This window comes from Haliaeetus leucocephalus, unplaced genomic scaffold (genome assembly GCF_000737465.1).
Source record: "Haliaeetus leucocephalus isolate CR32 unplaced genomic scaffold, Haliaeetus_leucocephalus-4.0 Scaffold450, whole genome shotgun sequence".
Taxonomy (NCBI): Eukaryota; Metazoa; Chordata; class Aves; order Accipitriformes; family Accipitridae; genus Haliaeetus; species Haliaeetus leucocephalus.
This window is the reverse complement of record NW_010972886.1, coordinates 15,628,340-15,641,543: the sequence shown is the minus strand read 5'-3', so window position 1 is coordinate 15,641,543 and position 13,204 is coordinate 15,628,340. Positions and strand designations below refer to the sequence as shown.

Here is a 13,204-nt window from a genome sequence, read left to right as displayed (position 1 = left end):
GTGTTGTGTTGCTCAGACAACATGAGTAAATGCAGTAAAAGCGGACCTTCTTTTTAGCTCACGCTTTGGGATATGAGAAAAGCACAGAAAATAGGCATCAAAACGCTTGTCTGAGTTTCAGGCCAGGTGGGGTGACTTCCTCAGACTTGCACTGTTACCCGAACTGATGCTTGTCTTGTACGTTACATCCAGTGGCACTGTGTTTGAATGTTGTGGCAAATGTAAATCACGTCAACAAGGTTTATGTACTGCTAAGAGGCTAGAACTAATGTTAAATCCTGTATTTCTATGCACAAACTTTATTAGCATAACTGTGTGCTCTTAGTTTAGTGAAGCACAGCCTATAGTTTGAATCCAGAGAGATTGAACAGAAAAGGTATTTCTTGAGAGGTGTGATATCCTTTGGCAAACGTAGGAGTGACCAGTAGTTATGTGCAAGAAAGCTTTTATCACGTGCCTTGACTCTGAGAGAATATGTTTAGAGGGCAAAGATTAACTTCAAGTTGATGGGCTCAAGAGTATAAGGCTCACTGTTTGGAAGGCTTTTGTTAAATGAACTTTATCTCACTTTTACATAAAAACATTATTGAATTTACTTTGAAGCAACTGTTCATATTGGTGTGAACGTTCATATTTGTGCTTTTATTTCACTTCTAGGTCTGCTGTAGAAGGACTTATAAACCTTTTGGTTTTGTTGCATGTCCTTATTTTGATTCCCACTCTGTATGTTAGCAAGCCAACTTTCCAGTTATGCTCATTATAGGCTTGTTAAAATTATCTAAATGTGACTTAATTCTGTGACAACTGCTCTGCTAGTATAGCATTTTTAAGTTGTGTAAAAGGTTGTTTGCAGGCAGTTTAGAAAAGTTGGTTTAAATTGTAGTGGTTCTGATAAGTCAGTTGTCCCTAAAATCCAGTCTGTTTTGGACAGATAGAGTTTTAACACCTAAATTACTGAAAAGTTATATGATGTTACAGAACTGTTATGAAAAAAAACCCCACAATCACCACTGTAAATATCAAATAAAAAAATTAGTCTGAATCTTGAGTAAGGTGTCTGGTCTGTCATCAGCTGTGCACAATTGGGTTGATTCAGAAAGTTCTCTAGATCTATTTTCAACCAGAAAACTAATGGTTAAGGAGTATTATCTCCTTCAAGTTAAAATCAGCTCAGATGTGAGCTGCATGATTAGTAAACCACAGCTGTAACTGAGCACATAAATGCATATTTGAACTTTGAGCTGTTATGTATCTGGTCTGTACTGGATGTGAAATGGGCATCTTAAGTCATGTTCATCTTGAGACAACTTCTTGTTCTTTGTTTGGGCTGGATGGACTTAAAGGCTTGCTGTTTTTACAGACACCATAGGTAGCTTTGACAAATACCTAATGCAAACATTCCCACTAAGCTACAGCACTAAATTTCATGTTAGTTTACAGGCAGGCTAGCAATCTCAATGTGCTGAAGGAAGGTATGAAGATTGAGGCAGCTCATGTGAAGAGAAAGCACCTCCACCATTTTTTGCCTGCAGAAACCTTACAGAAAAGAAAGAAGGTATAATAAAAATTTGGCTCTTCTGGCAATATTTTTTTTGCTTTAATTACTTGAAGACTTAATTTTTTTTGTTGTTGTTGTTTCAGCAAAGCATGCCAGGTATTAGTCAAAATGCTAGTGGGCTTCAGTGCAAAAGGACTTTTTCAGATGGAAGCTGTTTGGACAGTTCCAGAGACATGGACTCCAGAACACCGTATAATTCCTCTTCATTAAATAAGATTTCTAAATTGGACGCTTGTACAGCAGAGATAGAAAGGTTAGCACCATAACCTTAAAACTGTGAAGAAGCTGCTTTTTAAGTGACTCACAATGTGAATGAGGTCTAGGATTTCTTGCTTGAATCTGTATTGTTCATAAGTATGTGGAGGGTTCTAATGGCTTTAGGGACAAAGCTGGTATCTCCTTTGGGCACATGGGGGGAGACAGGTTAAAGAAATCCTTGAAAAAATTCATTTAATGTACATGAACAGATAGGAAGGAATAAGAACTTGATACCAGAGAAATTATTTGGTCTTAAATATAGATCCCCTTAGGTTAGTGTGTAACTTGAATCAGGAGTATTTTATATGTACATAACTTCTAACAAAAAGTATGGTTAATGCCAAATAGTATTATGTTCTAATGAAGTGGTGATCTTGATCACAGAAACACTAGAGCTGCTGCTGACTTAGTGCAGCAGTATGAGAACTTCAGCAGTAAAAGTGTCTGTCACTTGCTGGGAAGTCTGTTTGTTTATAAGCTACTTCAGCACAGAGGGAATATGTAATCTTGAGACTAATAGCCCAATACTACCAAATGCATAATGCTTGCTGTGTTCAGTCTGTTTGGTACTGTAGGAGTAGCATTAAAAAAAAAACAAAAACAACTGGATGCATGTATGGGTAGAGCAAATACATTCATTGTATCCAGCATTCTGTACTGCTTTTTCTAAGCTGGAAAACAGTACAAGTACATAGAGACTCACTAAAGACAATGCTTAAGTTTGAATTTGCAGTCTGAAGTTCAGCAAAATGAACATCTCGTGCTAGATTGCCAGTGAGTTTGTTGTTTAGTAGAGCTGTGACAATGGACTAAGAAGATAAACATTTGTCTTGCATGGACTTTCTGGAAATGAAATGTATAGTATTTTACAAACTAGCATTTTATAACTCTAGCATCTGACTTTTACAGAAATGCTGTGTATTGGAAATCTAATGGTGTTAACAATAGAGAGAAGATACCTTGTGTAGCTGTGTCATCAGTGTCTAAGGGACTCCCCATTCCTGTTATCGATTCAAGTATGTATTGAAGTAGTGGGTGGAATGCAGTCTTTAATTTCATGGCTGAACTCTAAAAGCTTGGTGTCTCCTGCAGAAATGGAGGCTACAATTGCAATAAGAACATTGGGACCTCCAGTTGGTTGCAACATTCCAGGACATAACACAATTTCTCAGCTCAGAGCACGTTTTGTCCAAGGACAGCATGAATTAAGTGGGACTCCAATTACAGATCCTAAGAATGCTGCACCTAAACGACCTTATTCAGTGACCACTAAAGGACCTCATTCACCTACATCAGAAGAATGCCCCAAAAAAACAGTAGACAGAGAAAAGGTAAGGAAGGAGGGGCTAGGCCATGGAGGGTTTGAAGTAGAATTAATTATTGATGTACAATGAATGACATAACTGAGAAGAAATGCATATATACATCCCCAGTGGATTCAGGAATCTAAATTTAAGCATAATGATAGTTTTACTAGGATGTAGATGTGAGAAATTGTCTTGAATATACTGTATAGCTATAGAACTTTTTTTCCCCACGATCTGGCACTAGTGACTGTTTCTGGTCTGGTGGCAGGGTCTCTAAATACTACTGTACTTGTATATTACTGCACTGACCAATTGCTGAATGAACTGGCTTATTTGGAAGCAGTTCTTAATTCAGAAAAAAATTATCTCAAAATAAAGAGGATATAAATCTTACACATGTAAAAGTATGAGCTAACCTTGTTCTGGCAGATGATTTTTGAATGCCTATTGATAGTTTTGCTGCTTTAGAAATCAGCAGCCTACTTAATAGGTTGTCCACTGCTGAAATGACAGTGTGGAGTTGCTTCTTAAATCTTGTTTTTGTGGAAGCTTTAGATTAATGCTTGACTTATTTTATTGCTATATATAAATCTCCTTAAATAGCTGTTCTTGTGGCTTGACCTCTGATTTGAGGCAGAGGCAAAGAACAACTAGAAAAAACCCTCAATTTTGACACTTGTAAAGAATCAACTTGCAGAACTGTTATCTACGATTGAATATTTCAAGTACAGATTTCAAGGTTTGAGTAGTAAGACTTTTTGCGAGGCTTGAGATTCTTGTGTGGTAATGGTAATCTTGTCTAAATGTTGTTTTAAGAATGGCCACTAATAGATTTAATGTGTTGACTGGAAGCTGTACTCAAATATGAAGGTAATTTTAGTATAGCAATTATTTTGAGTCTGTTTTCTGTTCTTCTAGTTAACTGGCCAGGATTCAGCATTCAAAGATGGTGGCAATCCAGAAGATGTCAGCAGCAGATCTACAGGCAATGTAATTTTGAAGGGGTTTTACTCAGTGGACTAACTGAAAAGTTGAATGGACTGTTCTAGTGCCTAGACTACCTCACATAAATATTCTACATGTTTACTGATGTAAACAAAAACATGCTCTTTAGTTTAACTTATTTCAATCTTCATTTCCCAAATGTTACACCTGTATGACCTATCTTTTAAATGTTACTACTGGATGATTTAGTAGTATCTAGTTTCTTTCCATGCTTGAAATAATAATTATTTTTTTTAACCACTCAATTCAGTGATATAAACTGAAACTACTATAAAGACTAAAGCATTTGGCCTCTCAAAGAGAGGATAAAGAGCTTTATATTTAGTGTAGCTTGCTACTGAAGCATAAACTCTTGAGGGCACACCCTTAAAACAAGATGTGGTCTTGTTGGTAGAGTGAAGGTTGAAATAACTGAAAGACTGTTATGTGTGCTTATAGGGCTTAAAAAAAAGAGTTGGAGGTTGTCAGTGCATGTATGTATTTTCAAAGTATCTAGCTGCTAGACCTGGCTGTCTCTCCAGTCATGAATTTGACAATACTGCCTAATAAATCCCTTCTGGCTTTTTTAGGGTGTCTTTGGAGGAAAACCCATGCTGATTCCAGTTATCAACTCAAGATCACAGGTATTTCTTATTGTGCCTTTGTGTTCATAGGTAAAGCAAAACTAGAATTTTTATTTTATGTGCCAAGACTTATGTACTGTTAATCCCTGTGACCTTGGTGATTCTAAGTAGTTGGTAAGCTTTTGCCTATCATGCTTCCACCAAATTGAATAGCTGAACAATGACCTTCCAGGTTTATTCACAAAAGTGAGGCCAAAGTTTCCAAGTTATTGAACTGGAAAAACCATGTTTCCATGCGCTCATACTGACACAGTTTGTTTCCTGATCTGCTTTTTTTTTATTAAGCAAAAAGATCTGTACTCCTTGCAGAACTTCCATAAGGTGATCTGAACTCTTACTGTCTTAAATACTTGTATACAGATTTTTGTGACAAGACTTGGAAGCTCTGAAGTGTATTAAGTGGCTTTAACTCTTCTGTCTCATGTAAAATGTTGTGAAATTGAGGGTTATAAGACTGGAAGTAATCTGGACAGTAGAGACACTGTTTTCCTGATCCATGGATCTGAGAAGAATGGTAGCTTCCTCTATTATGCTGTCAAGCAATTTGCAATTTATTTCCCACCCTCAGGAATATAATTATCTCAACTGATGCCAGGAAAGAAGTGTGCGGAGGGGAAAATACTCTTCCTCTGTAAACTGGTGTTAACTAAACAAGGGGTGTGGTGAAAAAAAGTCCTTCTCTGCAAATATTTGGGTTTGGGCTATGCTGTTTTGGTACTTAAAGAATGTTGTTATATTCAGCTAGGAAAGGGTTTATCTGCTGCTACTTCTGAATTGATGAATTTAAAACTTTCCTTTTTTTTTTTTTTTTGTGGCATCTTTTTGTGTGTTGTAGAGGCTTTCCAGCAAAGAACTACCAGATTCTTCATCTCCTGTTCCAACAAATAGTATTCGTATTATTAAAAGATCCATCAAACTTACACTTAATGGGTAACCAGTATCTCTTCAGGTAAAGATGATAATCGCTTGTTTAGTGGTCCATATTATCAACATGTATTGTTACTAACAAAGTATGGAAGATTACTCTTGCATACTGCAATTGGCCAGTTAAAATCGTGGCCTTATTTTATGATATTGTTTGATGCTTGCTTCCTTTTGAACTGTTCTTTGCATATTCTTGTAACAGTTATCTTAGTCTTTTTAAAAGTCTTAACTGTCACTAGCTGAAACAGCTTTTGAAAAAGCCACAAAAAACAGCCTGCCCTGTGACTTGGATTCAGAATGTATGTAAACAGGTTAAGTAGTTACTGCAACCACGTTGTGGTTTCAAGTGTGTATGAACGTGCTTGTATTCATTTGTGCTTTCCTAGTGCATGTGCATATATTGTTCTTGTCTTAAACTATTTTCCCGTTTGGCACATACACTCCTGGTCATCTATCACAATGGTGCTCAGCTTCCTCAGCTAGCAGCTGTCCCCTGCCTAACACGGCCACGCGCTACACAAGTATTGCCTCCCATGGAGGCCCATAAATAATTGACGTATTGAAGACAATGCAGCAGAGGATGCTACCAAGGTATGGAGATGATAGACGTGTCCCATGCCGTTGTATCTGATTTTTGTCTTGAGACTGCTCCAGCATGAGACTTGAGGGCTTTTTTGTTGTCGCTGGGTAGGAAAGCTAAACTCAGAACACACAGCTGAAGATGTACTTAAACATTGCAATAGCCAAGGCTGTTGTGACACTGCTACCCACCTGCAAGGTACAGTCTTGAAAGCAATTGGCATGCAGAAAGTGGTTTCAGATAAACCCTGAAAGCTGTTCTAAATGGTTACATGAAAACTTGTAGTAGTCTGAAGGTCCGGTTCTGTAAACTGATAACACTGCTTACCCAGTTAAGTGCATTAGGGTTTTTTGAGGGGTGGGGAGAAGTACTGGTCATATGAAACAAACGTTATGCTATCTCTCTATTGTAATTTCTTTATAACTTGGTGGTTTTGTAAATGAAGTTGTATGTTTTTCAGAGTATTTTTGTATGTACTGTAAAATACTGTCTTCCAAAGAGAAATTTAAAATCTTCAGTCTTTTTTTTAATGCACATGGGATCTGCTTAAAAAACCCCAAACAACTAAACCAAATGTAAGGCAGGGGGGCAGTGCCACAGAAAATGTGTTCTACAAAATGATAATGTCACGGTACAGTAAATTTGAAGATACTAGGAACACTGCTTTCCTGCTTCTAGTATTTCCAGGTTTTGAATTAACACCTTCTGAATAGTGCGGTTTGCAAACTGCGTTGACATTTAAGTCCCAGTTTGCTGTGCAGACAACAGATACCCCTGAATTCTTTTAAAAATAGTTTCTTGGCTTAAACAGGAATTCTGAGCTCTGATCATCTTAAGCATCCACCTAAAAACCCTAGTGACAACACTGAAGAGGCATGTAGCTATCTTGTAAGGTCTTTCTCTAGCGTTCCCCCTACTGCTAGTATTCCAAATTTGTGGAGAAAGCGTGACTATGACAATATACTTACTTTTTTTCCTTATTACCTCTGGTTTCCAGTTTGCTTTAAGTGCAATTTATCTCTTAAAAAATTTGTCTTAGTAGGCTTGAGAGGTCTTATTCTTCCTTCTCCACTCCAAGCACCCCAAAACTTAGGCTGCAAGGCTTAGGTTTACTCACAGGTTAAAATTAAGGAACAGAACCCATGTTACTTAAGTGGCTTTTAGCAGAGCTACACCTTGAGTTTATAAAATGGTTACCTTGGTTTTGTGACCTGTATTAAAACCACGGTATTTAAATATTGTCAATTCTGTGTACTAGTTACAGTATGTATACAGCTTCAGCACCTGTGTAAATAAAATTCCATCATGAATTTGAAGGAAATAAAGCTGAAGTAGGTGATAAGATAAACAGCAAAGCAAATTTGAAAAGTGCTTTGTAATAGTCTACAACCCTGTAATATTATCATGCTTTTAAACAAATTCTTCCACCTGAGTATTCCAAGACTGTTAAAGGCTGTTTTGCCCTTAACCTCTAGGTCAGCATGTGCATTTATGCAACTAGTCTCAAACTAACCTAGCTAATTGATATCAAAGTATATGCCTTTACATGGATTTATTTTTTTTTTATTCTTGCTTTGCAGTTATATTCTAATTGCTTTTACTCTCTCCTCCCCTCCCCCCTCTTTTAGGGTGTTAAGAAGAAGTTTAGGAAGAAGTTAGGTTACTAGTTTCTCAGACTTGATCCAGCATAGGTGAGATTACATGCTTTATTTTAACATACCCTGACTCAACGCTTGGCCCAGTGCAGAGTGACATCACTGTTCTGGAATTTCCCTGGATATTGCAGAAGTTCGATACTGCCCCAGGACTATGCAGATTAGATTACAGCTGTTTTGAATAAAGTTCAAACTGCAACAATTCAACTTAAATGTTTTCCTTTGTTTATGGAGCAAGTCCTCTGTTCAAGTGATTTGAAAGGAAACTTACTCATGCATAAAGACTCAGTGAGGGAGGCTCTTTGATACGAGACTTCCTGCAAACTTTGCTGTTTTCTGTCTGCTTTCTTAGCTGGTTGCTGTGTGTGTGGCTTGGAGGTCCAGATGGAAGGGGTGAGGGATGCATGATCAATATCCTTAAAGAGGAGCAGCTCTGAATTGAAATTGTGCATGGTTAGTAACTTTGAGCAAGAAATTCCATTGCAGGAATTAATGTCTCCTGCAGTTTTACTTGTTGGGTATAAGCAAAGGAATGGTTAATGTGAAGTCACCTCCACTTCTGCTGTTCCAATGGATGTCCCTGTAGAAACTAAGAGAGAAAGTAATAGAATACTTTTTGTTTTAATGAGTAAAAAGCGAAGGGCAAAAAAAAAAAAAAAGTATCTTGAAATGGTTAATCTTGACTTTGACTTCAGGAGGGAAGAGGCTTATTAATACTGCCTTTATGTAATACTTAGTGACATAAACTGTTTAGCCAAAAAACACAAGTGAAAACTCCTAGCTGTATTTTTGTAATTACCTCATCACACTTCTTACAAAGAGTCTGGTCCTGTGCGTTATTCCAGTAAATGAAAAGCTGCGGTTGCAGCATGCTGTGTATCTGTGTGCAGCTGAGGGACTAATCACTGCCCTGGGCTGGAAGCGTTCTGTGCCCTGTCCCCAAAGGAAATCAAACGGCTTCAGGGGGCACCTCGGTCTGAGCAGTAACCTGCTCCCCTGACAACGGGCACCTTCCTCTCCCCCAGGACCACCCCAGCAGGCTGCAGCCTTGTCCCTCCACCCGCCCACGGCAGCGTGGCTGTGGGGGCTGCGTGCCCTTTCCCCAGTGGGGAGAGCCGGCGGGGTGAAGGGGAGCTGTGGCCCAGGCTTCCCATGCTGGGGCGGGTTTCCTGCCGTAGGGCCCGTGGCGGGGGCGGGCTGGGGGCCGAGAGCTGCGTGTGCTGTGACTGCTGGCGTGGGACTGCACCGCAGCAGTGCCCAGAGGGCGAGTGGCAGGGAAACATGGCTGCAGCCCTGTGCTGCCTGCCAGCCCTGATCACTGGCCTGGAGGGGTTGGGGGGACCGGCCGCAGCCCCCTGCTTCCTGGCTAGCTCTGCTGCTGCTCTGCCTTTCCTCGAGTCCTGCGGGGCCAGGTTGGACTAAGCAGAGTCCAGTGGGGTATTTTCCAGCCCAGAGGAGAGGGGTGGGTTGTTGAACACTGCTTGCCGCATCCTAGCGTGCTGGTTAGCATGGACTTCCCTGCCCTGCGGCTGTTCCTTCAGCCATCATCTGACCCCGGGGTTACCAAGCTCTGAGTGTGGCCCAAGGGCTCGAGGCTCCAGGCTGCTGGACCTTGTGTATTTTTCTGGGGGCATCACAGCAAAACAGTAGCCTGGAGGCTGATTCTTGTCTTGTTTCAGAAGATACAGCCTGTTGAGCTCTCAGCTGTCTGGTGTTCAAGAAATTGACAGAATTCGAGAAAATCAAACTGGGACTGCTTGTCCTTGGGCAGTTCCTCTTTGCTGGGAAGACCCTGTCTGAATCATCCTGCTCTCTTCACTCAACCTTTTTCTTATTCATACCTCATCTCTTGTCATTTCATCTGATATCAGACTCTTGCCTGTCTTCCTTTCTCACTCAAATCCATCTTTGCTTCCTCTGCATTTGACCTGGGTGGTACTTTATTCTGTGCTGATGGAGTGAAAATCCCATGAGTCCTGAAACCAGAGGAGAAATAACCTACCCTGTTTCGGTTTTAGTGTGTGGCAGCCTGGCAATCAGCTGCCTGCTGTGGGGACCATCCAGCTCACTCTCTGCAGTATATGCAAGGGAGAGAAAGCTGAAAATTTTGGCTAATAAGTAAGTCTGGCAAGCATACATAAGTTCAATCTTTTCAAAGGTTCAACACATGCCCAGATATATGTGTGTTTTTGAAGGAAGAGCAGGAAGTCCAATGGAGACACCAGCCCAGCCTCTGTGCTAAATTTAATGTCCCTGTTTCTGAAATGCGAAGAAGCTAAGACTTTCTTAATAAAAGTTTTAAAAATTCTTTGAATATAATTAAAGCTTGCATATGTTCCCCATGATCATTCTTAGAAATTACTGAGTCATTTCTGTTCTGTTTTTCCTAAAAATCAGCTGGAGGCCCACTATATGTAATCTTACACCAAAGAAAAGTTTTTGGCAAACTTGGAGTAACTGAAGATGCGGCCTTAAAATAGGAAGTGTTGACTAGCCATAACCAATGAGGTGTGGTGATGGTAATATGACAAAAATAAAACATAGTACCTACTTGCTACAGCATTAACTAAAGCTAGAAAATGCTATAATTTATTTTGTCCCTGCAGTTTTAATTCTGCTCCGTTTTTCCTGTGCGCTCACTTGGCAAGTACAGAAAGTTATGGTAAATGCTATTTCCAAGTGCATGTACACAAAGAAGAAAAACTGAGGTTTTGTGAATCATTTGACATAGAAGTGTGTGGCTGTATGCCTTCAGCATTGCTTTGGCATGTTTGTTGTGATTTTTGTCGGACTGTTTTTCCTCTCATTGATATTGAATTTACATCTTATTACGTACAGCTTTTTCTACTACTTGAGCAGAAGGGCGTAAACCTGTCATTGTGAGCAATACAACAGAGATTTCTAATTACTAAGCTGAAGAAGTAATAGCTATTTTAAGTTACATATATTTCTGTTCTTCCAAATGAGGCAGGCATTAGATTGTCAGGAAACTGAAACTTGGTCCTGCTTCTGAACAGTATATATGAAACCAGAAGTCTAAGTATTTCTTGCAAGATTTGTAGCTGGTCATTACATTTACTTCTGTTTTTGTCTAGATGGTATAGCATATATTAATTTTCCCCACTCATTTTGAGTGTTTTTACAGGTCTTTACCAAGGCTGTATCTTTTCTGCTATGTAGGAGGACAGCTGTTGGTAGAGTCTATAAAGCAACCCAGTGCAGGTTTTGTTCAATGCATTTACAAAAAAAAATAATTCCAATCTGTTAAATCATGAACAACAGGAAGATCATGGATACAGTGTTTTCTGTACAGTGATTGTTTGCAGTGATTTAGTTAAGAAAATCAAACAGGACAAAAAAAACCCACTATTTTGAGGAAAATAACTATGTTGCAAACATCTAAGTACTAGCAATGAGAAGGCAAGGGAATCCCCTGTTTCTGTTCCCCTACTATATAAATCACTGGGTTACACCAAATGCTAAGTTGTGTAAGTACAAAGATGTTTGTTCTTCTGTAACTCAGGGTAAATGTTTGGCACATGCTTGTAAAATTCTAGATCCGTTTACCAAATTATATTCCTCTTACAGAAATAAGTAATCAACAGTGTGTTTGTTTTCTCTCCCATTCTTACATGTTGTGACTTCAAGTGGGGAAAATTCAGTAAAGGTAATATCTCCAGATAAATTTCTCCAGACCGTGCTTACTTAAAGTTGTTTCCAGTTCACCTTTCAGTAACAAGCAAGTTGAGATGGATTGGCCAGAAGCCCAACTATGGAGCTCAAATAGAGGTTCGTATGTTCAGACTCAAATCTTATGTGTGTTCAGCCTTAAAGGTCATCCCTGATTTCAGTGGCTGTGATGTCACTGGGGAAACCCTGCTGCACTTTTGTTTGTCCTTGTGCGAAGGTCTAAAAATGTCAAATAAAAGCAAAGCAACTACTTAGAAAAGTTTAAGTCTTTGCTGTAGAAACTAACCACAGGTTCTTAGTGACTCCTAAGTGAGACTGCGTTATTTCATCAGCTCCTGCTTGTATGTGAACTTGGGTCTCTGTCACTATTCCTTTAGCTTAGATGGTTTTGTTTTTCAACTACTTAGTAAGAAGAGCTTTTGTTGAGAAACATGGGATGATCTTGTATTTGTTAAGTAATGGTTGCCACTAACACCAATGTTTAACATAACCTCTTATCTGAAATAACTGGACAGAGGATGAATCAGGATGTCCACCAAAAGGTCCTTATTTGTATTAAGTTTTGGTACTACTGTGCACTTTTTTCAAGGCTTTCCCTGACACAGTGTCAAATTTTTTCAACACTTAATAATTCTTTACAATATTTCTGAGAAGTTTTTTAAAAATCTGCTTTAACAGATGAAGAATCTAAGGCATAGAGATTGATGACTTACGAAGGGTCAGACAGAAATTTTGTGGCTAATACCAGATACTGAAGCCAAATTGCCTGAATGTGTGAGATTGTGTTGTTTGACCCTTTTTCTTTAGAGTCATGCTAGCCATGCTTGCAGTGGGGATTCCCAGTACAGAACAGTTACTGTATCCAGCTAAGGACTGTTCTACCTATCTCCAGAGACTGTAACTGAAACCAGCTGCTGATTTTTGAGCTGCTACATATGTGATAGCCCACTATTTTTGTTACTTTTTTATAAGCTTGCAAAAACAACTTTTCCTTTCAGACCTTACCTTCTTAAGCAGAAAAAAATAATCACAAATTTGTTTCTTGCTTATTTTTGGTTCTCCACAAAAAAGTCTTGCTAAGAATTTTAGCACAACATGCAGTGCCATAGGACTATCAGATCCAAATTAACATCTTACTAAGTGCTGATGGGTAAGTTCTTATATCTTACTGTTGTGGGGGTGGGTGAGGTTGGTAAGGAGGAATGCAAATAATTCCTGACAGTAGAATTGTTTAAAAAAAAAAAAAGTGACATAGTTTCTAAGGAGTTACTACTAGTTTCTACAGAAAATGAATGGATGTTAAGTGTACGTCCTTAAAAAAAAAAAAAAAAAAGGAAAAAATACTGGAGTTCTAACTGTCCAAAATTGTAGGTGGCTTTTTACGTAGTCTTCATTGAGATTCTTGCTTAGACGCTCTGCTAGATGTGCCTTTTTCTGCTGCTGAACAGTTGCTGCAGCATCTAACTGGAGTTTCTATGTGAAGGATGAATGTAGCTCTTAAGTGACTGAATCAATCTTTGCAGAAGTATCATGTCAACCATTATGAAAAAATGGATATCCCGTGATACCATTTCAGCACAGGAGGCTTCATGCTTAAGGTCATG

At 39.0% G+C, this 13,204-nt stretch overlaps 1 protein-coding gene across 1 annotated transcript in view; it reads left to right on the top strand.

Annotated features, from left to right (window-relative positions):
- Positions 1-5,685, top strand: part of PAPOLG (poly(A) polymerase gamma) — a 19,878-nt gene extending 14,193 nt beyond the window's left edge. Inside the window, exons 16-22 of the mRNA XM_010575060.1 lie at positions 1,434-1,555; positions 1,642-1,811; positions 2,726-2,832; positions 2,909-3,147; positions 4,042-4,113; positions 4,698-4,751; positions 5,587-5,685. Of these exons, the coding sequence (XP_010573362.1) occupies positions 1,434-1,555; positions 1,642-1,811; positions 2,726-2,832; positions 2,909-3,147; positions 4,042-4,113; positions 4,698-4,751; positions 5,587-5,685 (863 nt within the window). The remainder of the gene's footprint in view (positions 1-1,433; positions 1,556-1,641; positions 1,812-2,725; positions 2,833-2,908; positions 3,148-4,041; positions 4,114-4,697; positions 4,752-5,586) is intronic.
- Positions 5,686-13,204: the final 7,519 nt, after the last annotated feature.